The sequence below is a fragment of the Phoxinus phoxinus genome (assembly GCF_949152265.1).
Source record: "Phoxinus phoxinus genome assembly, chromosome: 10".
NCBI classification, from domain to species: domain Eukaryota; kingdom Metazoa; phylum Chordata; class Actinopteri; order Cypriniformes; family Leuciscidae; genus Phoxinus; species Phoxinus phoxinus.
In genome coordinates this window covers 13,383,369-13,411,052 of record NC_136885.1, presented here as the reverse complement: position 1 = coordinate 13,411,052, position 27,684 = coordinate 13,383,369, and the positions used below count along the sequence as shown (strand labels likewise).

The 27,684-nt window shown below is 37.4% G+C and overlaps 2 protein-coding genes across 6 annotated transcripts in view; both read left to right on the top strand.

The window, feature by feature from the left end:
- The window catches only part of pip5k1ab (phosphatidylinositol-4-phosphate 5-kinase, type I, alpha, b), a 21,042-nt gene extending 5,130 nt beyond the window's left edge, over positions 1–15,912 (top strand). For 2 of the 4 annotated variants that reach the window (XM_079626423.1, XM_079626422.1), the window contains 15 exons: positions 2,856–2,890; positions 4,458–4,538; positions 5,473–5,603; positions 5,915–6,032; positions 7,192–7,344; positions 7,502–7,801; positions 8,444–8,667; positions 11,445–11,528; positions 11,615–11,663; positions 11,772–11,853; positions 13,381–13,542; positions 13,794–13,929; positions 14,106–14,168; positions 15,574–15,661; positions 15,741–15,912. In XM_079626423.1, coding sequence (XP_079482549.1) covers positions 2,856–2,890; positions 4,458–4,538; positions 5,473–5,603; positions 5,915–6,032; positions 7,192–7,344; positions 7,502–7,801; positions 8,444–8,667; positions 11,445–11,528; positions 11,615–11,663; positions 11,772–11,853; positions 13,381–13,542; positions 13,794–13,929; positions 14,106–14,168; positions 15,574–15,661; positions 15,741–15,743 — 1,709 coding nt within the window. In that variant the 3' untranslated portion in view covers positions 15,744–15,912. Of the gene's footprint in view, positions 1–2,855; positions 2,891–4,457; positions 4,539–5,472; positions 5,604–5,914; positions 6,033–7,191; positions 7,345–7,501; positions 7,802–8,443; positions 8,668–11,444; positions 11,529–11,614; positions 11,664–11,771; positions 11,854–13,380; positions 13,543–13,793; positions 13,930–14,105; positions 14,169–14,922; positions 15,662–15,740 lie in introns of those variants that run through there. The other 2 variants (XR_013799356.1, XM_079626424.1) reach the window with 2 other exon arrangements.
- On the top strand, positions 15,893–27,684 carry psmd4b (proteasome 26S subunit ubiquitin receptor, non-ATPase 4b). 2 transcript variants are annotated; one of them, XM_079626448.1, is made up of 10 exons: positions 15,893–15,912; positions 20,923–21,063; positions 21,171–21,285; positions 22,617–22,703; positions 22,829–22,897; positions 22,995–23,210; positions 23,283–23,391; positions 24,578–24,691; positions 24,803–24,867; positions 26,877–27,684. In XM_079626448.1, the coding sequence occupies exons 2-10, from the start codon at positions 20,942–20,944 to the stop codon at positions 27,048–27,050; spliced, it is 1,071 nt and encodes a 356-aa protein (XP_079482574.1). In that variant the 5' UTR covers positions 15,893–15,912; positions 20,923–20,941; the 3' UTR covers positions 27,051–27,684. The 2 variants fall into 2 exon arrangements, with proteins under 2 accessions (XP_079482574.1, XP_079482573.1); XM_079626447.1 differs by lacking the exon at positions 15,893–15,912 and adding an exon at positions 20,226–20,314.

The window sequence follows — 27,684 nt, the reverse complement described above, 5'->3', positions numbered from 1 at the left end:
TTTTTTGATGGCCGATGCTGATATCTTAGAGAGCAGGATTGCCGATATATTTATTTTAATTATTATTTCATAAATTAGAAGTAAATAAGGCTAGTCTGGTAAGTTTGTGTGGACTGGGAATCATATTTTTTAAAATAAAGACAAGGTAACACTATTTTTACTTGCAGCACAGTGAAAATTACATGAATATGACATAGTGGGCAACTGAATGAAGCGCAGCATAGTTTGAGCGTTCTCAGCGCCGTCAAAATAAAAGTCTTCTTTTCCAACACATCGGCCAAACAGAAAAACGTATCGGCCTATGCCGATATTTACAAAATGGCAAATATCGGCAGATAGGCTATATCGGCCTTGGTCATACATCGGTCGACCGCTAGGGTCAGAATTAATAACAGCTTGCGACAGCTCAAATTTACTTTTAGTGTTAAAACTGTCAGGATTTGCTAACGACACACAGTGAAAATTAGCGCTAAAAAGGCGTCAACAGGGTTATTTTTTGCGTCTTGACCTCAATATGCATTTGTCGGAGTTTCCCTTTCAGACGCAAAATTTATGCGGTTTAAATGAATCATGCAAGGTGATTTACTAGGTTCGCTCTTGTCAATTTACTGGTATTTGCGCCATTATAATATTGGCCCAAAAAAGAATGTCTTGAACACTAATTTCCTCTGCTCTTGGTAGATTGCGTTGGTCATTATGGAAATTATCCGGCTGCGTCTGTGTTCTTTAATTTTCAGTAGATCACACGCAGATCTTTCCACTCCCAAAGGGGCTGTTTTGGAATTGCGCACTCATGCTAATTTGCCTATTTAGTATATCTGGACCATGAAATTTTATTTTCTACTGAAAATATTACAAAGGTTTTTCAAAACCACATGATATCAGTCAGATCTGGTGTGTGCTCACAGAGAAAACTGTTACTATTTCTGTAGATTGGATTCTGATCTTGATTGTGTGTAATAATATCAAGCTCTTGGCAGTATTGAAGTTGCTAGGCTATTGCATCTCATTCTGTTTGTTTTGACTACGAGCGGTCAAGCTTTGTTGTATAACTTCTGTCTCGCCTGAAGACATGCGATCATTCTGAATCAATGCAAACAAGCAAAACCCATCACATGCTTTGCTATTATAAAAATCTGAATTTGAAGCCTCAGAGTATTTTAGATCCTGTGTTGTTTAATGTTTATTGAGTGAACATCCGCCAAGCATCTGCTGTGACAGTCTGCTGAATGTCTGGCACCCCTGGTGTCATGACAGATTTTGCCCCCTGTGACATTGCCAGGTGGAGGATAGTTGAAAGAACTTTAGTTTGTTTTTCGGGTGGATTAGAGATGACAAACACATTTTGTAATTTAGATGTTTTCTATACTAAGTGTAAGGGATTAATGCAAAATTACATAGCCTACACACGCCTATCCAAATGTTTGGGGTTGGTAAGATTTTTTTTAATGTTTTTGCAAAGAAGCCTCTTATGCTCACCAAGGCTGCATTTATTTAACTAATAAGTAATATTGTGAAATATTTAGGATAGGGCTGTCAAGATTTTTCGATTAAATTTGAGTACTCTATTTAAGAAATCAATTTACCTGTGTCGATTAACCAGCAAAATAGTGGTGCCTTCAAAGAACGAGAATCCATGGACCACATTATTAGACCGTTTTATGAGGCTGCGCGATATATTTAAACCATTTAAAACCATAGCAAAGTGCTATTTTGAAATCACAAAGTCTGCAATTCAATTAAATAAGTAGCCTATATGCACTGGGGGTTTCAGAGTAAAGCACGGCACTTTAATTTACATGTGTGCAGACTACACTTTAGCCTGAAAAATTTGTTATTTATACATAGAAATATGTGTTATTTATATATAAAATATTTATATTTATACATAATATAAATTAAATATAACATGCAAATAGTTCTTCAATATATATATGCATAATATGTGTGTATTTGTATACAAAATAATTATACACATACATATATTATTTAAACACAAACTTTTATTTTGGATGCGATTAATCGTTGCCCTTTCCTAATATAGGCTACACATGCAATTTCTACTTGGGATTTATGTTCACAGACATACATGTGACTGTTTATGTGAACTTTGTGTGTTTTTGAAGAGAACTTAGTTTGATACTCACTGCATGCGCCATACAGCGATCCCATTGAAATACACAGGGCGACCTCAAAACGGAAGTTCAAAGACATTATTCTAAAGATTGCTGCACCCTGGTTTCTCTGGCGCATAAAAGGCACAAGCTGTACAGGCTCCGCCCTCTTCTGGAAAGGGGAGCAGCAGCTCATTTGCATTTAAAGCAACACTAAATATTTTTTTTACCTTGAAAATAATGTTTCCAAAACCGTATCAGTGGTTCATCAAGTCGTAACAGGGTGAAAGGCACTTCTGGATTCTGGATTCGCTTTGCGGATTCTACTATTACCAAACTCTGTAAGTTTGCCAGACCGGGTCGCGTTTCTGTAGTTCAATTGAGACATAAGAAAACTACAAATTTGACTTGCGTCAAACGTTACAATAGTCATTATTTAGTTTTTCTTCATTTCTGATGTCACAATACATCATACTTTCATGAAATCATGCAACATACTCTGCCTTGCCTGTGGACATCGTTCATTCCAAAGCCGGTGCTGGATAAACAGCGAGCGTGCGTGCGACATTAGGCTGCGGTTGGCTAAATTATTTACGACAGCGGAATTGGACAATTCCACTTCCAACCTGTAGGGCGACCGAAGAGGAAAAGTTCTTTAGTGTTGCTTTAAAGAAACAGCATTTTTTTCTGTCGCTCTAACACATAATAATGTTCTTGTCATGCTTCTTTCTCTCTTTAAAGGGTCCAGCGGAGTTCGAAAGATGACTATTACGGAGGTAAGCTTGTTCTCATATTGGATTACACAATTTGTGTTAGGCATAGAGATTATTTCTTAAGTTCTCTCTAAATTCTAAATCTGATGACTGTGTAGTTTCGTTTATCATTTCATCACTCAAATTTTGCATCAGTTAAATCATGTTCCTGTTTAATGAGAATTGACATTCTTTCTAATTGACTGACATTTAATCTCTTTGTCAGAATAATTTGACTAGAAGTGGAACACGTACTCAAATGCATATACACCATAAGGGCAAGGATCATACCTTAAGTCGACAAGTCTTCCCAGTGCGTAGTGGGATATGTAATGTTTGATCATCATAAAGCAGATGGTTCCATTCCTGACAGCTGATTGGTCAGTACAAAATGCAGAATATAATAGAGGTCATACTATAAGGAATTTTCCAACAAAACAAATAAATAAATAAATTGGCCAATAGTAAAAATTAAGCTTCATATATTTATTAAATAAAAACGTTGGGATAATTAACATTTAATGTTTGCTAGGTTCCTGGTTCATGAGGGTCACAGGTTTGGAGCACAGTTGGAGTTAAACTGTAAATGTGTAACTTCAGATAGGCCTACGGTTGTGATACGAACAGCCAGTCAGTAAAAATACATTTCATTTTCACAAATTTTCTCTTTAAAAGGTTAAGTTAGGCTAAACTCATATTTTTTTTACTGAGAACAGTTTTTAGTTTGTTTCTAGTCAGATATAAATGAAAGTAGAGACACACCGATTGACCGGCAAGGGACCATTTTCCACATGATTGGCTCGGACCGGTGACCGGCCCGTCAGTCTCACATCTTTCTGATTCCAAGCCGGTCAATATACAGAGCTACTGCAAAAACAGAAGTAAAGACTATTCTAAAGATGGCTGCGCGCTTGTTTCTCTGGCGCATAAGGTCTATAGCAGCAAAAAGGCGCTCGAGGTCGTGCTGTGTGGTAAATATGGGTTTAACTTCGCCCTTTAGTCACGACTGTATTCACAATATAGCACAGCTTCTTGATTTATCGCTAAATAGATGTCAGATCTTGCCTCGCTGGTTTTTGTACTCAGTGCTTCATGCAAACATTTTCACCTTCCCTTGTTTTCTCAGTTTCTCTTCAGTCAGCCATGTACTTGTAAAATCTCAGATCAGTATCCACAGTTTCATCCAAATCTGAATGTTTTTTTTTTTTTTTAGTTGCTGGACATTGGTAGAGGAATGTGAACACATGAGCCCTGTAGCCTGAAGTAAGGTTGACTTACTGTTACTGTGTGTTGATCAAACAGTCATGTGAGAAGGATCTTGAACAGGACAAATATTGACTCAGTTAGACACACACACACTGCTCCCATTGTCAATTGAAGATTCACATGTATCAAGACAGTGAGAGGATGAACAGACTGACGGGAATTTGCGTGTCTGTGTTTGACTCGAAGAAACGCCTGACAAACAGGAAGTCAAACCTGGATAGATTTGAGGGCTCTTGAATCCCATCTATTGACATGAAACCAGTTGACTTTTTCAGTTCCACTTTTATCTCTGTCACTCTTTTGTGTCTCTGTCTCTCCAACCTAGGGGCCAGGATCATCTCAGAGTATGAAGAAGACCATTGGTCACCGAGGAGTTGACCCCACAGGAGAAACGACTTACAAAAAGGTCAGCTGGCAGTCAAATGTGTCACCTGATAACAGAAAAAGGCCAAGAGAGAGAAACTGGGCTAGAAAAGAGGAACTGACCAAAGGGAGGAGTTGTAAAGGAAAGAAAGGGTTATCGAGAGAGAAAATTAAGCAGAATTGCGAATATCACAGTGCATTTAATATGATTTTATTTGTCTATTAAGACTCCTAAAAAGCGTGTTATTAAACTGTGAAATTAAAAAGTGTATCTCAACTTTTCATCAAAGTACATTAATTTTGAACAATACACATTCTTGTTTTAGGACAACAACTTTGATGAACTTTTTTCACTTCAAATGTCGACTACTGTAGTTTCAAGATCCTTCCTTATATTTTTCAAAATGGTCAATCACTACAAAATTCTCATTCAGTAATACATTTGCATCATCTCCAATTTTATTTTTTCTTCATTTTTTAAATCTATATATTTGTTTAATCTTATTAGGAATTTAATAGTAAAATCAGTGTTCCCCCCACCCAAAGATTTCATAGATGAAGGGAACAAGGTTTATTAGACACATGACACATTCAACTCATAAAAAATGTGTAAAACTGCAGATTTCAACAGTGACTGTTTAGTTGAAATGATGGGGGAGGCATAAGCATTTTACATAAGCAAATACATCAATTTATAAACGCATATTGTGAGTTGTCAAGAGTGGAAAACTTGTTTTTGACTATATCGCCCCACTCCTAATAATGACACATTCCAGCATTTGTTTTACTGGAAATTACTGTTTTTTTGTTTTGTTTTTTTTGTTATTATAAATGCATTATGTTCCCACGCCACCTACGTAACAGCTCATTTATAGGTTATTTAAATAACCATTGTGATATTTATCTAGTGTTTCCTTTCGGTTTGCACTTCTTTCTCACGCATTCTTCTCACACACGCACTCATTCTCTGTCTGTAGACGACCTCCTCCGCCCTCAAAGGTGCCATCCAGCTGGGAATCGCACACACGGTGGGCAGCCTCAGTCAGAAAGCTGAGAGAGACGTTCTCATGCAGGACTTTTATGTAGTAGAGAGCATCTTCTTCCCCAGGTGTGTGTAAAAATAGACCACCACTTAAATATATGCTACTTAAATATATGCTAACCAGAACTACTCAATCATGCAGTATAGGTATTTAGATATCTATGGCTATTTAAATAGATTTGAATGGGTGTTGTGGGTGCTGACTGTTGTTAAGTTTGTGTGTCTAGAAAACTAAGTGAAATGCCATTATAGTCTTTGGGCTACAGAGGTGTTCAAACCTCTGAATCGAACAGTGGGCAGCTCGCCAGGTTATAAGTGTAATAAAACAAACTCATAACCCTGTCTCTGATTTGCTCTCCATGTCTTCTCTTCTACAGTGAAGGAAGTAATTTGACTCCAGCACATCACCACGGTGACTTCAGGTTTAAGACTTACGCCCCCATCGCCTTCCGTTATTTCAGAGAACTCTTCGGCATTCGACCTGATGACTACCTGGTTGGCTTACCCCATATATATATAACCCACATAAATATACTAGATTTGTTTGATTATTTATTGTTTACATTAATATTAAAGGTGCAGTAAGAGTTTTTTGAAAAATGCTGCTGATATTTGAAATCACCAAAAAAATGCGCACCTTCCCAAAAGGATCACACCCCTATCTTGGTAGCTCCGCCCCCGAATTATTCATGAACACGCTATGCAACACAGACACCTCTGTTTGTGTCTGTGTGGCTGAAGTGTGTTGTGGTGCTCAGTCCGATCCACTTTCAACATTGTTTCTCAGAAATCTCTTACTGCACCCTTAACACACACACACACACACACACACACACACACACACACACACACACACACACACACACACACACACACACACACACTACCATTCAGAAGTTTGGACTCAATAGGATTTTTAAAAAAAAGAAATGAAAAGGTTAGTTCACCCAAAAATGAAATTTCTGTCATTAATTACTCGTTGTTACAAACCGTAAGAAATTCATTCATCTTCTGAACACAAGCTCTCAAATTTCATCAAAAATATCTTCATTTGTGTTTCCGAAGATGAATGAAGTTCTTACGGGTTTCGAACGACATGAGTAATTAATGACAGAGTTTTAATTTTTGGGTAAACTAACCCTTTAATACTTTTATTCAGCAAGGATGCGTTAAATGGATCAAAAGTCGCAGTAAAGACATTTATATTGTCACATAATATTTATATTTCAAATTAATGCTGTTCTAGCATGGCATTAAGCTGCAAAAGTATATTGAACATTGACAATAATAATAAATGCTTGAACACCAAATCAGCATATTAGAATAATTTCTGAAGGATTATGTGACGCTGAAGACTGGAGTAATGATGCTGAAAATTCAGCGTTGCCATCGCAGGAATAAACTACATTTAAAAATTTATTAAAATAGAAAACAGAAATAATATTTCACAATATTTCTATTTTACTCTATTTTTTATCAAATAAATGCAGCCTTGGTGAGCTATAGAGACTTCTTTCAAAAACAAAAACAAAAAATCTTACCCACCCCAAATTGTTTTACAGTATATTTACACATTTATATAACTGTCATCATTAGAGTTCATTGTCCTTAGGAACATCCCTCATGTGATTTTGTGATTTCTTCCTGTCTGCAGTATTCTCTATGTAATGATCCTTTGATCGAACTGTCCAACCCTGGAGCGAGTGGATCAATATTTTATGTGACAAGCGATGATGAGTTCATTATTAAAACAGTGCAGCACAAGGAAGCAGAGTTTCTGCAGAAACTACTGCCCGGATACTTCATGGTGAGCATTACACACATGTGTTCCTAGATGTGACATAGATGTGTACTTCAGATACATAGTACATGGTATAAGTCGAAATTGTAGCATTCATCTATGTCCAAATTGTGATATTACAGCATTTTTCACAAATTCCTAATCTCCGCTCCTCCTCCTTCAGAATCTGAATCAGAACAAGAGAACGCTGCTCCCGAAGTTTTACGGCTTGTATTGCGTGCAGGCGGGTGGAAAGAACATCCGTATCGTCGTAATGAATAACCTGTTGCCCCGCAGTGTGCCTATGCACCACAAATATGACCTGAAGGGCTCCACGTACAAGCGCCGTGCCTCCCCTAAAGAGAGAGAGAAAAGAGTCCCTACTTACAAAGACCTGGATTTCATTCAGGAAATGCCTGAGGGCATCCAACTAGAACCGGATAACTACAGCGCCCTCTGCAAAACCATCCAGCGGGACTGCCTGGTGAGCATAGTTAAAACATTGAATCAATAATGATACATTGAGTATTCAGTATACACACTACCAAAATCTTGACCAAAATTGTATGCACCTCTCGGTGGAAGTAAATGTGGAATCAGAGGTGCCAATTCTTGTGTGAAATTGACTCTTCATGCTCCCTCCCCAAACCATTCTGTCACAATTTGAGCTTGATGAATCTTGACATTGTCGTCCTGGAATATGGACATGCTGTGTCTTCCTACATGCTTGTTTAAGAAATGAAAAGCTACACACTCCATCAATTAGGGTTAGAAGATCTGTTGTCAAACATATAACATGCTAGAAACATAATAATCACTGCAATAATGATCCAATCATAGACTCTGAAGCATTTGCCTAATTAAATCCAAACAGCATTTTTTTTTGTGGCTGGGCTGTGTATATTGTTGTATATATATATGAAAAAGATTTTGCACTGTATTTTATTTCATGCATTAAACATTGAGTCTCTTTGGCTACAATAGTTTGGTTGAAAAGATGCTTTCTGTGTCAAAAAATTCATAAATGAATCACCATTTTGGTGCAAATATGTAAATATCCAGATATACATATTGAATATTGTGAAAAACAAGATTTGTTTAGTTAATCTGTCTCTGTATTTGACAGCTGCTACAGAGCTTTAAGATCATGGACTACAGTCTGTTGGTGGGGATCCACAACACGGATCAGGCATGTCGTGAGCGAGCAGGGGCAGTAGAGGGCGGGGGGTCCGAGGGGGCCGTGACCCCTGACCACAGGAGGCCGCAGACTCAGAAAGCTCTGTACAGCACCGCGATGGAGTCCATACAGGGAGAGGCCAAAGGGAAAGGAACCCTGGAAACTGAGGACCAGTCAGTCACCATCTTATTATTTTACTATATGTTCTCTGTTTGATTTTCTTCCCATCTATGCAGTTAATTCACCCATCCACCCATTTTATGTGCTTTTCCTATGTCTTCTGTCCTCTTCAACTTTCTCATTGTTCCATCTTTCTCCCACACTATAATCCCTTTCTTCAATTCACTTAAAGGAGTAGTTCACTTTAAAATAAACATTAGCCCATGATTTACTCACCATCAAACCATCCTAGGTGTATATGACTTTCTTCTTTCAGACGAAAACAATCGGAGTTATATTAATAAACACCCTGACGCTTCCGAGCTTTATAATGGCAGTGGATTGCAACCATCCGATTGAAGCTCAAAAAAGTGCATCCGTCCATTATATAAGAAATCCACTCGGCTCCGGGGGGTTAATAAAGACCTTCTGAAGCAAAGTGATGCAAAGTTCTTTGTGTAAGAAAAATATTAATATTTAAAACATTATAAAGTAAAGTAGCTTTACAACGAAAGGCCAAACGAAAGGATTCTTAAAGGTATAGCGGAGGATTTTCTTTTTCCGGGTGGGTAGCCTATACTATTGGTCCACCTAAGTGTCAATCATTCTGGTGAAATGTTTACGTAAGGCCGTTCACACGCTGGCGTGCGCTAAAAGCACATGTTGGGCTTCCCACTGATGCCAGGGTCGCGAAAATTCTACTAGACAGGTAAAGTTTGTCATAATATTTGGAGAAATCCATTTAAAATCACTGCTAGTAGGCGTTCTCTCTCGGGAGCAAATAGAGTGTTGCGCATGTGCATTTTTAAAAAAATTGGAGAGGGCGGGTCTTTTCTAAAATTAGGAAAGATCCTCCGCTATACCTTTAAGTATAAATACTTGAGTGTAAAGCGCAACATATGCGAGTAATGCGACATACTGCTGATATTTACGCTACGCCATGATGCGCTACACTACTTCTGACGTAAGTTGCGCTTTAGGTGTAAGTAGACTGTATATGTTTGGCCGGAAGCTAGAATTTTACTTTATAATGTTTTTAATATTCATATTTTTCTTACACAAAAACTTTGGATCACTTTGCTTCAGGAGGTCTTTATTAACCCCCCGGAGCCGAGTGGATTTCTTATATACAGTGCTATGCATAAGTTTAGACACCCATGCTAAAGTTGACTAAAAAGAGGAATAAAAAATCATCTTTTGGAAATTTAACTTAATGCCTTAATTTAAAAAAATAGGAAAAATCCAACCTTTAAGGACACCAATTTTCTTTGTGAATGAATAATGTATCGTAAATAAATAAATTTTCTTCCTTAAAATACAGGGTGCATAAGTTTGGACAACCCTATGTTAAATTCCCATAGAGGCAGGCAGATTTTTATTTTTAAAGGCCAGTTACTTCATGGATCCAGGATACTCTGCATCCTGATAAAGTTCCCTTGGCCTTTGGAATTAAAATAGCCCCACATCATCACATATCCTTCACCATACCTAGAGATTGGCATGGTTTTATTTCAGTTAGCCTAACAGCTGGTTTGATTTGCATTGAGACATGATCTTATGGAAAGTACTCCATGCCAATCTCCAGGTATGGTGAAGGATATGTGATGATGTACGGCTATTTTAATTCCAAAGGCCAAGGGAACTTTATCAGGATGCATAGTATCCTGGATTCATGAAGTAACTGGCCTTTAAAAATAAAAATCTGCCTGCCTCTATGGGAATTTAACATAGGGTTGTCCAAACTTATGCACCCTGTATTTTAAGGAAGAAAATTTATTTATTTACGATACATTATTCATTCACAAAGAAAATTGGTGTCCTTAAAGGTTGGATTTTTCCTATTTTTTTAAATTAAGGCATTAAGTTCAATTTCCAAAGGATGATTTTTTATTCCTCTTTTTAGTCAACTTTAGCATGGGTGTCTAAACTTATGCATAGCACTGTAATGGATGGATGCATTTTTTTGAGCTTCAATCTGATGGTTGCAATCCACTGCCATTATAAAGCTCGGAAGCGTCAGGGTGTTTATTAATATAACTCCGATTGTTTTCGTCTGAAAGAAGAAAGTCATATACACCTAGGATGGCTTGAGGGTGAGTAAATCATGGGCTAATTTTCACTTTAAAGTGAATTGAATTACTCCTTTAAGCCGTGTGTACAATGTACGATTTTGGCCGTCTGAGACAAATTTTTGTAAAGATTCCTCTGATCGTAGGCTAAAATCTGAAGTCTTCAATAACTAGTTTAACATGTTCACCGACAACCGATTAATGACCCTTGTGATCAGATTTTACCTCTGATGAAATTCTGTCCGTGTCACAAGATTTGACGCGCTGTCTTGTAGTGTGGCTTCTCCTACGACAACCAACAATTTTAAAACCAATAGGAGCGTCAGAATCTGATGTCACAATTAGTGCAACAACAAACCACCACTTGCTCCACACACCTTTTGTAAATTTTCTCCCATTTTTCTTTTCAAGACAAATCATGATCAAAATTAACGCTAGAGATTGTTTTTGTTTTCGCATGCTGCTCACAGTCTCCGAACGTGTCACGGATTGATGTAAAACTCCAGACGACTCTTGAATACGTCTGTTTTTAACGTGTCTTGACAGCCGTACAATGACAGTCTGACATTAATGACAGCTCAGATCCTACAGTGTGACATGGCTTACAGCGGGGGTCATGTTCTTACAGTCTGACAAGCAACATTTGTAAAGGACTATTATACATTTAAAAACTGAAATTATGAATGTCTTTTCATGCATGCAATTTCCTGTTTTGTCGGTAGATGGGGAGGAATCCCAGCACGCAGCAGTAAAGGAGACAGAATACTGGTTTATATTGGGATCATCGACATTTTACAGTCATACAGGTGACTAGTCACAGACACAGAGTTGTGTGTGCATGTTTACATGTTTGTGACTATGATTAATATCTCTCCTTTGTTTCTTCCGTCAGATTTATAAAAAAAATAGAGCATTCCTGGAAGGCCTTGGTTCACGATGGGGTAAGTCATCTGTTCCTTATGGTTCCTAACCTTCTGGTTATTTTGCACTTAGGTGTTTGCAACCATTGTATATAAATATGCATAGCACTCTAAACATTCACGTTGTAGGACACAGTCTCTGTACATCGGCCCGGATTCTACGCTGAGCGATTCCAGCGTTTCATGTGCAGCACAGTTTTTAGGAAAACACGTAAGTAAAAAAACCCCAAAACAAATACTTGTCCAGTGAGTCTTTAAAAGGTCAGTTCACCCAAAAATTAAAATTAATTTATCATTTACTCACCCTCATGTTGTTCCGATCCATAAGACATTCATTCATTTTCAAAACACGGGTATTTTTTTAATGAAACCTGAAAGATATCTGTCCCTCAATTGAAAGTCCATAGATGCATTGTAAAAGTAATGCATATGAATCGAGCAGTTTAGTCTTGTGAAGAGACACGGTAGAATTATTTACGTGCAACATTGATCAACCCACATTCAAAACAGCAAATCAAAAGCCTAAATTTAAATATTCATCATATATATAAAGTGATTGTTTCTCGTCAGAAGACTTGGATTAAACCTCTCAATCCAAATGGTTTACTTTTACGATATCATTATAACTTTTTGAAGCTTGGAAGTTTTTGGCGTAATAGACTATATTTCAATGGAGGGACAGAAATCTTTCAGGTTTCATTAAAAATATCTTGGGGACAGAAATCTATCAGGTTTGTGTTTCGAAGATGAATGAAAGTCTTATGGTTTTGGAATGACGTGAGGGTGAGTAAAATGATAATCATTTTCATTTTAGATGATTATTTACTTTAAAGGTGAAGTATGTATGATTTTTTTTGTTAAAATTCATTTTCTTGACCAAGTTTATTATTCATTTACTACTATTAGTATGCCATTCATGGGTTTTTCTTCCCTATAAGTGTAAACATCGAAGCTCCCAAGCACCATCTAACATTGAGAGTTGTTCACTCAGCTCTGTCAATCACTTTCCAGCTTGACCAATAGCGTGAGTTTGGGGCGTGGCTACTGTAGCAGGCGGAGGCAGAGGGTGTTTAGCTGGTGTGAGACCATGGCTGACATGTTACATGGGAAAAGACATTCAGTTTTGGTTACAAAAGTCCCAAGCCCAAATTCACTGCATTTAGACCTTTCAAAGATGAAATCGGTCATGAACACGTCAAAGTGAATGGGGCATTGTGATGCAACACTCTACTTTGGACTCATCAATACCATACACATGCAGCATCATTACGCACCCATTCAGAAAGACAAATGTACCAGTTTATAATGTTTACGGTACTTACAAAACACATCATGTCAAAGAGATGTGCCCAGTGCAGATTGAGAGTTTATTATAAGCGAGATGTTAGTCTACTCAATTGCTTCTATGTGTCATTGATTCATGATACATGGCAACACAGCTAAAAGTATTCCTAAAATGTTGGAGCTTTTATTGAAAGTAGACTACTTTTTCCTGTAGAGATTTGGCTGCACAAGCACATGTAAAGCTGTATTTGTGATGTTTGAGTTGAGGGAGGCTCAACATGCGAAGGGGCGTTTCTAAGGTTGTTTGAAAATATGTATTATTTTTGAAGTTCCACCACGTGCCACTAGTGTTGCTAAAACTACATGCTTCACCTTTAAGTTATGTCTTTATTTTGGTCATTGAACTTTGTGTTTTTGTGATGCCGTCATCATGTGCCTCTCTCTCGGTTCCCAGTAAAATCTTCCCCCTCAAAGAAGTCTCGAAGTGGCGGTTCGAGTGTTGTGAGACGGCTTCCTATGGGAAGCTCTGCTCCCGCCCCTGGAGGACAGACCGTTGCTGACGCCAGATTCGTGTACCGCTCTCACCTTAACCAGTCCGATACAGAAGGAGAGAGTGGTGAGTGAGCAACCAAAACTATTTACATCAAGTCTGTCACAGAATTGACTACTTTCTTTCTTTAAACAAAAATTGGGATACGGGAGTGAATCATCATAGCCATTGAATGCAAAGCAGTAGGCGTGTCGCTGTTAATTGTTTTAAATATTTGTGTGCATGCTTTTCAGCTGAGTCAGATTTAGTGTGAATAGGCGTTCAATAGTCTTTGGAGCATAAATCAAATCAAAACTCCCTGTGATTGTCATTCTCAGGCATGCAGTCGGGCAGACCGGACCTGCTCCAACAAACCGATCCCTTGGCAGGAAGCTCTAGTGAGTTTGCAGCATCAAATATGTCCAACTCCTCACAAGGCAGCACGGGAATGGCATCATCATCACCTCCTCAAAGGTACCTTCACATTACCTCTTTAACTTTTTTCAGTTCTAATCCGTCTCTCTTTTTTGATTTTTGCGTAGGTTTTTTGCAGTCTTTTTTTTGACTGTTATATTTCTTCTTCATCATCATCATCTCGCTCTCGTTTAATTCTCTCTGGCCCAGTTTCACCTTCGTTTGTATACTTACAGGTCAGTAGGGGTGGAGGTGCACAAATCTGCAGTCACTGAGCCGGACAACAGCGCCCCCCACAGGTAAAACCAAACGCACACACATTTCTCATCTCATCACCTCTCACGCCGGTCAAGGCAGTACCCGTGTGTTGAACATTGGGGAGGAGCAATTTTTTTTTAGGCGTTTTATTTATAGGAATTCAATAATTAAAAGGGATTTAAGTGATAAAAGAAGTTCTACGTCTAATTGTAGTTTTAAAGTAATTAATTTAAACTTTGCAAATAATATTTATTTTTTAAATATGCATACATTCATTCTTATTTGTTCATTTGATTTGTCAAAAACACAAAATGTCCCTTGTCTCGTCACATTCAGTTATAGTTCTAATTATTGGAGTCTGTGGTGGTTACGGCCCTGTTCACGATTAAACTGTTAAAGCGATAGATCATCCGAACATGTCATTCCAAATCCATATGGTATGTGTCTGAATATTTCCGAAAAATCAGCTTACACTACTGTTCAAATGTTTGGTGCCAGTAAGATTTTTTTTAAATACTTTTATTGATCAAGGACTCTTACTGTGAAACATTTGTTCTATTTCAAATTTTTGAACTTTCTATTAATCATTAATCCTAAAAAAAAATATTCACAAAAATATTAAGCAGCACAACTGTTTTCAAACAAATGTAGGGTGTGCATTTTATAGTGCGGTTCGAATTAAATATGAACGCGACACAAACCAAACACACGTCAACGAACCAAAAAACGGGACATGATATCACAAGATGCAATCCTAAAAAGATGCTCAAGAATACCTTTTTTCTCTCTTCATAGCTATGATGTTGCCCATCACAGTTCGGAACAGGCAATCTGAACCGCATCTCTTCGCAGCAGATCTTCTTCTGTGTTTGTGACGCTGTTTTGACCTTTACACACTTTATAAGCTCTTCACGAGTTCTCAGATGGTCAAAATACCATCATATGTAGACTACGCACAAACAACGAGGGCATTTATCCCAGCACACAGCATAGGTTTGGATGTTCGGTAATATATAAAAGCGACCAATCAGGTTGTGAACATATCCCTATGCCTTTAGGTTCGGTGTTAAAATGGCAATTTGAACACTAAGCAGACCAGGATTTTTTTATACGAACTGAACTACAAGTGTGAACACCCTTTAGAATGATTTCTGAAGGATCATGTGACACTGAAGACTGGAGTAATGGAGTAAAAATTCAGCCTTCCCATTACAGGAATAAATTACATTTGAAAATATATTGAAATAGAAAACGTCACACTGTTTCTACTGTATTTATGATCAAATAAATGCAGCCTTTGTGAGCTTAAGAGACAAAAACGTTCAAAAATCTTACCAACCTCGAACTTTGTGAATGTGTTTGGAACAATAGGGTGGTATATAATGACACATTTCTAATATTTGGGTGAAGTGAGACCAATCCTTCATCTTCCGCTCTCTTTTTCAGCTCTGGAGCCGAATGCTTAGATGAGCAGTTAAGCAACGAAGATGCCATTTCGCTCAAAGACATCATCCCAGAGACTGACATTTGTTTTGTAAGTTGTATATAAACTCCAAATAATTTAATTGAGCCAAAAATGTGATTTTATTAAAGACCACATTGCTTGTTTCCAGTAAGAGCAGAGCGATGACTGAAGGAGCAGAGCATTTAAGCGAGAGATGGACACACAGAAACTCAAGAGAGACGAAGGGCTATGCTACGAGCACTGCTATGATGGCAGTTTTCTCTCAATGGGAGCTTGGGAAAGAACTTAACATCCTCGGCACAATGAAGTGTGTTTTAAAAGTGAGTGAGAAACCGAGGGAATGAAGAAAAGCCATTGAGCGAGGAGCTTTGGTGGCTTTTTCTCTTTCTCTCGCACAGGAAATGCTGCTAAAACCAGTTTTAACCACAAACTTTACACAGTTATTGGAAAAGGGATGTTACGATCTCTGTCACATTCTTTACGGCCTTTCTCTCTTAAACTTTTAAAACAAGGCAAGCTGGATGCACAAACCAATTTTAGTTTTCTCTGCCTAGCTAGTGCTGGGAGAGAAAAAAACGTGTTACACAGTTGGCACCACTTTATATTATCCTTGGAGGCTATGTTGCGTAAATCTTTATTTATATAGGTCTGTAAACCTTTTGATTCTCTCTTAACTGGTGTGACTTTCTGCTAGCGCTCCAGTATGTTTATCTCAGAAGGCGTTATGTTGGAGATGAGCAGGCAACTTCTATTTCTCAGTGGCGTTCTGTGAATACATATGAAGGTTCATTTTTATGACTCCTCTTTTTGAGTAAACCCGATGAGGGCAGCATGTGCCCTTAGAGCGATTAAAAAAAGAAGAAGAAAAAACGGGGAAAACGACCAAAAAAAAACGATTCCCACTTTTTAAAAAAGAAATGCGTTTGAGTGTTACAGATAAAATAGCTTTGTATCTTCTAAATACGCCGCATTCAGGCTTAGTATTTCATTGCTTTACAATTGCCTTCTTTGAGGTGCCACTAAGTAGATTTAGATATTTTGTTTCGCAAATATAATTGTCTATGCATCTGTCTTTTGCATTTGCCCATTGCAAGTTGCCCCTCCACATTGGACCAATCAACTGTCCAGGTTGAGAAACGGACGGATCCGCGTGCATGTCATATTCTAGTTTTAATGCACATACGCCTTGCCAAGGGCCCCGTAATATTAGTGTACTCATGTATATATCTCTGTAAATAATGATTCATTCTGTGTTCCTGTACATGTATAAAACGCTACGAATGTGCTCTTCCAGCACAGCAGCTCTTGTCTTTTAACTAACATGTTAATGGATAGACTGACTGACTGATTGATGTGCCATGACGTCTTCCGATCATCCGCCTTAATGCAGCTTTTGAAAGCAGCGCGTTGGTATGAAAACACTCAATTTCTGCTGGTTACAGAAATCACTCGGACCAACTTTTCAGATCTACCCGTTACAGAAGTTTTTGTTACACAGTGCATGCTTTCTGGCCTTTTCATACAAACCTATTTGTTTTCTAGCATTATACGCAGTCCTGTAATGTATGGACAGGACTGAAAAGCCTTTAGCTATTTGAATATCAGGAATGTAGGCTTAATTTACATTCTAACGTCATGTTGTCGGTATATAAGAAGTCTTGAGAATATTCGCGGCTGATTTCTAGTTGACGGGATGGTAAATCTGCTCAACAGTTGTTAGTTAGACTCACCCTGAGAATAATCATTTAAACTGAGCGAAGAAAGAACTCTAATGGACTTTACCAGGGCACATGTGAACACTTTAGAGGAGCTGGAAAGAGTCTTCGGATCACTACAAGCTTTCTGATGAATCTGCCGTTCTGTTATCACACCCATTTGGATCGATTTAACAGAGGAAGTAGTTGTTAATGGATCCATTGGTTGACAGGCATTACTTACAGTTTCTCTTTGGCCGGTTCCAGGCCCTAAAACCTCTGCCACACACAGATGTGATACTGACAATGCAGTCTTGAAGTACTTAGAAGAAGGGCTGACTGTAGGCTTGAACAGTGTTGTGTTGTCCCGGTCGGTGAACTGCAGCTCTTAAAATCACAGTCGGAGCGAAGGGATCGCTTGCCAAGGATTTGTCTTTGCAGACCTGAAGAAAATGCAGATAGAATATGCGCAGGAAGTACATGGGCAAGTCTGTATTGAAGAAACCTATAAAGCTTCACAGTGGATGCAGTATTTATGCATATTCTAAGTTTAATGTATTTGAATCAAAGTGACAATGTATACTCGTGCACAGAAGTTTGGTTTGGGTCTTTTTCTGTCTTTTGGTTTGAATCATTTCAATGTCTTTGTCGGATCATGTTACAGAACATTTTGATAATGCACCTTAATGTTTTATCTAGGGGGGAAAAAACGATCTACCCCACGACAAGCTAATATCACTAAAAACTAGAGCTAAACTCACAGTTTGTCCTCTGGAAGTACACATTTCAGGATTTGCTTTGGCACTGATATTAAAAACAAAGATAAGCAGTTCGGTATATTCGACTGGTTTTGGTCATACAAGGTTTTTACAGCGTTTCTAAACTTAATGGATTATCTGTGAATGTCAAAAGTTACCTACAGTACAGTAAATAAAATAAGATTAACAATGCCCTGATTAACATTTGTACATTTTATAGTAAATTTGTATCGCCTCTCTGTTGAAGGATATTGGGTGTATGTTATGATGAAGTTACTTTTATAAAAACTAATATTGCACACAATGTTTGTATTGATTTCACTTTCCAATGTGGTGCTTGTATCTGCTCTGTATGATGCATCTTCTTTTATAGTTTTGAGGTTCTGAAATTCATAAACCATAAACTGATCTTGGATCAGCTCTCAGTGGCTTAATTTCACAGTTGGCTTGTGTAGTTTTCTGGTAGTTTTTTTTGGATCTTCACAATTCAGGCCTCATTCTTTTATGTTTCTGTTATTTATTAATTTGTCTTTATGGTCTCAAGATGCAAAAATAACCGCCTTTCTCTGACCAACACTCAATACTGATCAATCTATTCTTACAGGCTAGAAAACATCTTGATTTAAATATCCCAAAAGTGAAACTTTTGACCTGGCGATGCGTAATGCGAATGAAAGTAAGATCGTAAACTCATTGTGAGCGGGCAAACAGAGACAGTCTTTGTACTAATACAGTGACACAGATATTTGCACAACAGACACATCAGATTAAATGCTGGCAACTCTGACACTAAACAGACCAACCAACCAACTGCAATATGAACGTTTCTGCCAATGTATTTCAGTGATTGTATTTATTAAGAAATGTCTTGTTTTTCTTTTTTTACTTTGTCGACCTGTATGTATTTTGAAATCTCTATGTACCGTAGATGATTGTATGTATTACATAATCTTTAGTATGTATTTTATTTTGGGTCTGAGGGAAGTTCTTGACAATATAAACCATTTTTGTATTTTATGTGTTTCGTGTCCAAGGTAAATATTCCTATTCATTCTAAATCTGTGAAAGCTCTTCCTCAGCTTTTCTACTTGTGAATGTCTGGCGGTGTCAGGAACAACACTGGCGACCGTAAGTGCTTTGAGGACTATATTTTTACCTGGCCTGTATAAAACGTGTATATAGTATGTATATAAGCAAGTCACGGAAATGCCTTTTTCTTGTGTGGTGTTTGCAGCCTGTTTCTCCTACCATCTTTCAGTGATGTGGTGATTCTGTTTTTTCACATCGTCTTTCTGATTTAAAAAGAATAAAATATTTTCCAAACCATTGCTGTTGTTTTAACATATTTTTTTCCCAAACCAATGCATTAACCAACATTAACAATGATGAGTATATTTGTTACAGTATTTATATTTAACGTTAGTTAACTAACAATAAAGTTGTATAAAACTCCACTGAAGACTTGAGTTATGGTGCTGAAAATGTAGCTTTACCATCACAGTAATAAATAATATTTTAAAATGAATATTAAAATGGAAACCAGGTATTTTAAATTGTAATAATATTTCACAGTATTACTATTATTACTTTATTTATTTTTTTACTGTAATACTGTTTAAGTCAGTGTTTAATGTGACCTGATGTCTTCTGTATTTGTGTTGGTCTGAAAATGCCCTGATGATAAGTTTGTAAGAAATATTTTTTGATCACCAAATCAGCATAAACCAATGCATTAACTAACAATTAGGAATTAAAGTATGTATTTATCTTTAACTTTAGGTAACTAACTATAAAGTTGTATAACAATACAACTTTATTGTTCGTTCATATTAGCTCAAGTTCATTTTAACATTAATAAATGTTGGAATTGAGATTAATAAATGTTATTTTTCATTGTTAGTTCATTAAAATGTAGTTATCTAATGTTAAATGAAACCTTAGATTGTGTTTATAAGTGTTACCAAAATTACAATGAATGCTAGCCAGCACTAATTTAAATTAAAACCTATGTCAGAAACTAAACTAATACGTTGTGTTGAAGCAAGGCGGTTAAAATGTAAGAGTTTTATCTAAATAACGACAGAGTAACATTGTATATTTTACGGTGTCATTAAAAAACAGTTCATGAGATTAATAGAAAACACATTATGAACTACATTTCCCATGATTCCTATCAGCGCTACATTAACCAATAAGGGTTCACTTGCGTGCTTACATCACGTAGAGCGACAGAAAATTTTCAAGATGGTGCTTGAAAGTACTATGGTCTGGTAAGAAAAAATACTTTATATTCCTCAAACATCAAATGTAGTTTGATAAACGTGATGTGTTTGAAATATCACGCAATTGTGCAGTGAAAGTGTTGTGAATTGGAGTTGAGAGAGCGGTTGTGTTGAACAGAATGACAGATGTGCGGTTTTCCTTAGTCATGATGGACCCTCAGCTGTTAAACAGCTTCTTTGTGTTGACATGTTATGAGGGAAAAACGTTAGAAAGCTCATAGATGCGATTGTCAGGTTGTCTGAGTTGCCCTATTATGAAATTGATTAGTTTTGAATGTAAATGTGTGTGTTGGTTTTATTTTCAGTAACAGTATAGGTTTTTGTATAAATAACTACCCAGATAGGTTTTAAAATCCTTCTTTTTACTTTCAATTTGTTAGCTTAATAAACTATTTAGTCTGGGTGGCGTCCTCAGCCTTTTATTAACAATATTGTATATTTAAATATTAAATAGTACAGTATGTGCAGAATTATGCTTCCTATGTTGAGTGGACAGGACATGTATGTATATTTGTATATTTAATATTTAAATATATAATCTTGTCATTAATAATAATATATATATATGTGTGTGTGTGTGTGTTTATTATTTCTAGTGTGGACAACAGTGAATATATGCGCAATGGAGACTTCTTACCTACCAGACTTCAGGCCCAGCAAGACGCTGTCAACATCATCTGTCATTCAAAAACTCGGAGTAACCCAGAAAACAACGTTGGGCTCATCACTATGGCCAAGTAGGATGGTGTTTTTTTGTATACTTTATTTATTTTACTAACAGGTATAATTTGGGATTATTGTGTATGAGAGAATCTATAGACGAGATCCACTGTGTGTGTTTCAGTAACTGTGAGGTCCTGACCACACTGACCCCTGACACGGGCCGGATCCTGTCGAAGCTTCATGCCGTTCAGCCCATAGGAGTCATCTGCTTCTGTACTGGCATCAGAGTAGCACATGTGAGTGGGTCGATTCACATCACAATATTTATTTTTAGAATTTATTTTATCAATATTTATTCTGTATAAATGTTTGTTTTTATTTTGCCGCTAAGATCCACAATTGCAACCATATTTTCTTGCACCAAAAACGGTCATGATTTACATTAGATGGCACCTTTTGTCTGAGCCTAGAATTAAATTGTTTGATTTTTGCTACTGTAACTTTCAAATTTGTATGATCATCCTTTTAGGAACATCATTTCTTATGAACTATTTACATGTGAAATGAGTAACAACATCAAACCTCAGAAGGTTACAGAAATGTGGAGTTATTGTTTTGGCAGCTTGGTTGCTATAAACTGCCTTTTTATTTTGAACTAGTGAAGTTTTAAGTTCAGAATCTTACAGGATATTTACTTACAACATTTTACTATTTTATTTCAAAAGATCAATAATTATATATATATATATATATATATATATTATTATTTTATTTATAAAACGGTCAGTTCCAATCCTTGATTCTGATTGGTCAATAGCTGTGTTTTATTCACGATAAAACACCGCTATGACTGCTTCACCAAACGGTTCTATGTATCACTACACAACACCCCTAGCAACCACTCTTAGCAACTTAAACACATGTTTGATCTCATTGATATTGTTCATTGAAGCTATTGTAGAGTATTGTGAGAGATCGAGTAAGCGAGTGTACCTGCATTTACAGTAGACATAGCATTTTCCTTCAGGTCAGTCCTATATTCATTAAAAAAAAAATCCGTTTGAATGTCCGCTGCGATATCTTGTCCTTTTAACAGTTAAGGGGTTTCCCGTGCCTATAGTCATCTGTCAGTTGCGTCTTCCTTCTCCGTGATCGCAAGTTTGAGTCCTTTCAATGTAAAAGTCTTCTCTACTGACTGACTCACTCATAACATCTATTGGTGAAATAATGTATGTAACTTCTGTTGCTGTTCACGGTCAGGGACTATTTTTTCCAGCAGACGGAAGGCTTTTAGTGATTTTACTTCATGAAAGTCGCATAGATACATATTTTTCGGCTTTAATATTTGTAGTGTGTGGTTACCTTTTTATAAAAGCAATAAGGTACGAGAGGCTGGTGTTGTATTGTGAATAAGTCACGGCTGAAGGGGTTGCATATTCAGCACAGCCTCTCGTACCTTATTGCTTACATATATCTCTCTGTTGAAATTAAATGGTAAATAACAGAAAAATGTGATATGTGAAATATATATATATATATTTATTTATTTTTATTTTATTATATAACTTTTTCTTAACGTCCTCTGTACGGTTATTTCTGATTTGCTCTGCTCTTCACTGTTTCACAGCTGGCATTGAAACACAGACAGGGAAAGAACCATAAGATGAGGATCATTGCTTTTGTGGGAAGCCCTGTGGAGGACCTGGAGAAAGATGTGAGAAAGATGTGTTTTTTCTTCATGTGCTTTTCTTCTTTCTAAACATTGTACCTTATGAGTTTGAATTTAAAAAAGGCCAATATAATGTGTTCGTGACCTTCCCATTTGTGTCTCTCTCTCAGTTGGTGAAAATGGCAAAACGTTTGAAGAAGGAAAAAGTCAGCGTTGACATTGTTAACTTTGGAGAAGAGGTGAACATTTATTCTGAGGGAATGTACTTTACCACAGTCCTCCAGAAATGACTTATTCTTCCATGTCATTTCCTCCCATTTTCGTTTTGTCTTTTAGGAGTTCAACACGGATAAGCTGACTGTGTTTGTGAACACCCTAAATGGAAAGGAGGGTGTAGGCTCTCACCTGGTCACGGTGCCTCCGGGCCCGAGCCTGGCAGATGCTCTTATGTCCTCTCCTATCATGGCTGGAGAGGGTGGCACCATCATCGGCCTGGGTCCCAGTGACTTCGAGTTTGGAGTGGACCCCAGCGCAGACCCCGAGCTCGCTCTGGTTAGTAGCACACAGGACAAACTTCTCTGCTAGAGATGCTCCAGATTGTAACTGTTGGTGTCTCTGTTCCAGGCTCTGCGTGTGTCGATGGAGGAGCAGAGACAGAGGCAGGAGGAGGAAGCGCGCAGGGTAACGGTGGCTTCAGCTGCAGAGGTTGGAGTCTCATCACCCACTGCAGATGGTGAGAGACGCAGGGGAATGCTTAAATGAGGATTGAACCAGATGGGGTTTGTGGACACATCGGGGTCCCGACAAGTGTAGCTGTGGGTGTTTGGGTTAAGTGGAGCCCCTAAAAGGACATGGTGATAGAAAAAAATCTAGAGATGGGAAGAAAAATGGTCTGCTTTTGACTTTTGAATTCTTTGCGAGCGAACGCAAAGTTTCTCAGGGGAACACAAAAGTTTAGTACTTATTCAACAAAAAAAAGAGATTAATATTTTATTCAGCAAGGATGGATTAGATTGATCAGAAATTACTGTGAAAATGTTGGCCGTTACAAATTATTTTAATTTTAAATGAATAATGTTCAAAAGAACAGCATTTATCAAAGAATCCTGAAAAAATGTAGTGCCGTTTCCACAAAATATTAAGCAGCACAATAGTTTTCAATATTGATAAGAAATATTTCTTGATCATCAAACCAGCACATTAGAATGATTTCTGAAGGATCATGTGACTAGTGGTGGCGAGATGAAGCCTCATGAAGCATTGAAGCTTTTCAGTCCAGTGCTTCTTTTGCTCACAATACCATCTGGTGGTCCAAGAGTGTAAAACAAGCAGATCCATTACACATGACCCCTGATGTGATCTGTGATGCACTGTATTTTGTGCCAATAACAGTGAAGAAAAAAATCTATTTCCACATAGACTACTCTGTGTATATGATTATAATGTGTACTTGCTGGTGGTATATAATGATTGTATAACATAACTGTGTTATTGGCTTGAAATGAATGGGGCTATCAAATGTGTGTAAATCTATTATTTGGTCATAATAGGCAGGAGGGGCAATATAATTATTCTAAAACTGGAAAGTGTCTGGGTTTAAACCATGTGCTTTATATATGTCAAAACGTTCTGGCAAGATTCGAACCGCTTCCTGAACCAGTCAGGCGGAAGCGAGGCTTCGGACACCATCAATAAAGTCATTGGTCTAAAGCGATACCAGCCTCGATACGCGCTTTACTGAAAGCTTCCGAGATTTTTCGACACGCGCTCCGAAAAACAACATATTTCTTGAGTTGTGTATAAGGAAAGTTTCTCTATGCTCCAAATTGAAGAGTGAAACTGTGTATTTTAACCGTATACGATTGTTTTATGAGAAGTCGGTGTTTAATGTGACCTGATGTCTTCTGTATTTGTGTTAGAGTCTGAAAATGCCCTGCTGAAGATGTCGACGGCTCCTGCTCTGCCCGATTTCAGCCGCATGACGGAGGATGAACAGATTGCATACGCCCTACAGATGTCCATGCAAGGAGGAGGTCAGGCTTATTACTCTTCATCATTTCTTGTTTTTGGTTTTCTTAGACCCCCCCAGCCCCCCCATTTTTATGATTTGTTTTATATGACCACATGTTTGTCTTTGTGCACAGAATTTGGCTGTTCAGAGGCCATGGATGTGGAAACAAGCGCAGCAGCCGAAAGTGAAGCTCCTAAGGTGCGTTTCTCAGCTCTTTTCCTCCAACCAGATCTGCGTTCTCATAGAGAGGAGATGAGAATTTTAGATCGAACACAGTCGTGTTGTGGGAATAATCAAAAGCAGCTGCAAATTCTTCATTCCCATCATTCAAAAGCCATTGCTAAATATGATGAAGCGAGTCAAAACCACACAAAACAGAGTCACGGAAACATTACATGTTATTAGATTTGTGAGTAGAACGCAGAATGCAACGCTTTCAATTATTTTAGTTCAACAGCTATCGATTAATTTAGTAATATAGTATTCTACCGATTATTCCATCGATTAATCGGATACAAATTTGTGGTAATAAAAAAAGATCCAAGTGAACAACAGCCTTTAAAATGACTTAAAATACAAATATAATAACAAGGGATAATAATTGTTCAATTAAAGTTTCCAAGTAAGTAATAATCATATGAGCATCATTAAACAACACTGTTAAAACACAACATATCAAATAAATGTAAACTCATATAAACATAACTTATGTACATTACGTATTATAACAAATGCCTGCAGAGGGTGCCAACGGCCTGGTGATAGTTGTTGTTACCCTACGCCAACTACGGCATGATCAAATCCTTGTTTAATATTGGCCAAACAACATTTAATTAAAATGTCCTCTTAATCTTTAATATTTGGTCACTTATGTATGATAGAAATGCAACAGCCGCTGTAATTTCTTGATCAAGAACGTGCACATCAAAATACGCAAACTCAGAGCGAGGGTTTAAACTTTTATTTTGAAATCGCAATGAACAACAGATTGCATATTTAGACACTTATTTATGTATTCTTTGTGTTGGCCTAGATTTACAAATGAGTTACTTACTTTATAAACCGTGTCTGACTTTTTGCGTTCCCAAATGAACGTTATTGGAAACCTAAACAAACAGCACACGCAGAGACTGCGTTTGGTTGGAGCAGCGTTTACTGTGAACAGAGCTGAGGTACTTTTAACATGTAATTTGCACGCATGTAAATAATTAAAGCGTCATGCTTCTCTGTGGGAAAAACAAAACGGCGTATATATTTATTTACCTGAATCGCAGCCTTTGTGATTTCACAATAGCATTATGCTATATTATAATTTTAAATGGTTTTAATATATCGTGCAGCCTTAGAAAACGGTGTAATAATGCGGTTAATGGATTCTCATACGTGAAATGTGCCACTTCCGGTATTTTGCCGGTTACCTGACACGGGTGAATTGCAATCAAGGATCTTTTTTAAATCGAGTACTCAACTTTAATTGAGGAATCGTGACAGCCCTACCATATATGCAGTGTAAAGACACCAGTCTCAACAGTCGGTGCCGGAAGTCATTTTCTCCATAGGGGAATTGAATTTTCACAATAACTTATAAACCTTTAAAGACAGACAGACCTACTGTGAGCCACAAGGTTGTTAATTGATGTTATGTGCTTTTGTTGAAGTCGTCAACATCAATGGTTTTCTCCATCGTTTTTTTTATTAGATTGTCATTCGCAATGTCTCATTTTTTCCCCTTCGGCAAAGCCATTAACTACACAGTCTTGTGCACTTTGCTTTTTTGCTCCACTTTAAAGTTTGTAATGTTGTAATTCACTTTTTAGCTGGTTGGTTTGGTTCATGGTTAACTCTTAAACGAAGACTATTAAAATTCCTATAAAAAAAAAAAAGAATGGAGAAAAATACCTTAGGAACAAAAGCCATTGAAAAAGTTAGCGGGCACTGTTGCAATCTATGAGTAAATATATGCAAAAAAGACAGTATGCAGATGTCACGATGATTATATTTTGAAGCCATTGGGTAAGTTGTGTCAAAAGGAAGGCCCACTGTCTTAGACTTTGAAAACCCCTGATCTATACCATGTGCATAGGATAATTAAAGCAATTACATATTAATTAGGTACTGCCTTTAATTTGTCACATGATAAATGCATAATGACATACAACCTGGCACAATGTCATGAAACTCAAACTTTTTGGGTGTGTTTTCTGTAGGAGGATGAGGAGGATTACGATGTGATGCAGGATCCAGACTTTCTGCAGAGTGTGCTGGAGAACCTTCCCGGAGTCGACCCCAACAATGAAGCCATCCGTAATGCCATGGGCTCTCTGGCGTCCCAGAACAGAACAAAACCACCTGAGGGCAAGAAAGATGATGAGAAGAAATAGAGAAACGGTCCAGACCGAGGACATGGGCATGAAGGGTTTCCAACTGGATGATGGATTGAGATGAACACAATGCATATAACTGATTAAAAAAAGCAAGAATAATGATTTAATAAGAGTTTTCTTAACAATTGTTAGAGGGAGGAACAACAGACTAACAACAAAGTTTATTGACAGAAAAGAATATCCATAAAACACTTCTTACTTGTAATGGTGAATGATCATCTTCATTCGTTCCTTTTTAAGTAACATCTGATCTTGAACCTATTTAGTGGAGCAGAAAAATTCACGCGCTACTTCAAATAGTGCTCACTTCAGTGTTTATTTGCTAGATAGGTTACTTTATGCCACCCAACTATAATTTCTCTTGTGGTTTTTGGATGACTTGTAAAGGTTTCTTTGTCAATTTTGTATCACTATTTTCAGTTCCTTTTTTAATAAAGGGCTTTGTTATGGTTAAGGGAATCTACAGATCGTAGTTGTGATCTTTTTTGAAGGTGTAAACCACTGAAGCTCTGCTTTCCTGTGCAAAAAGGCAAAAAATATCACAATCCTTTGATTTTAGGTTCAGTTGCCAGTAGTGATTCACAACCGAACACTTTGTTGATTAAAACATGGTCAAATAGAGACTGACAAA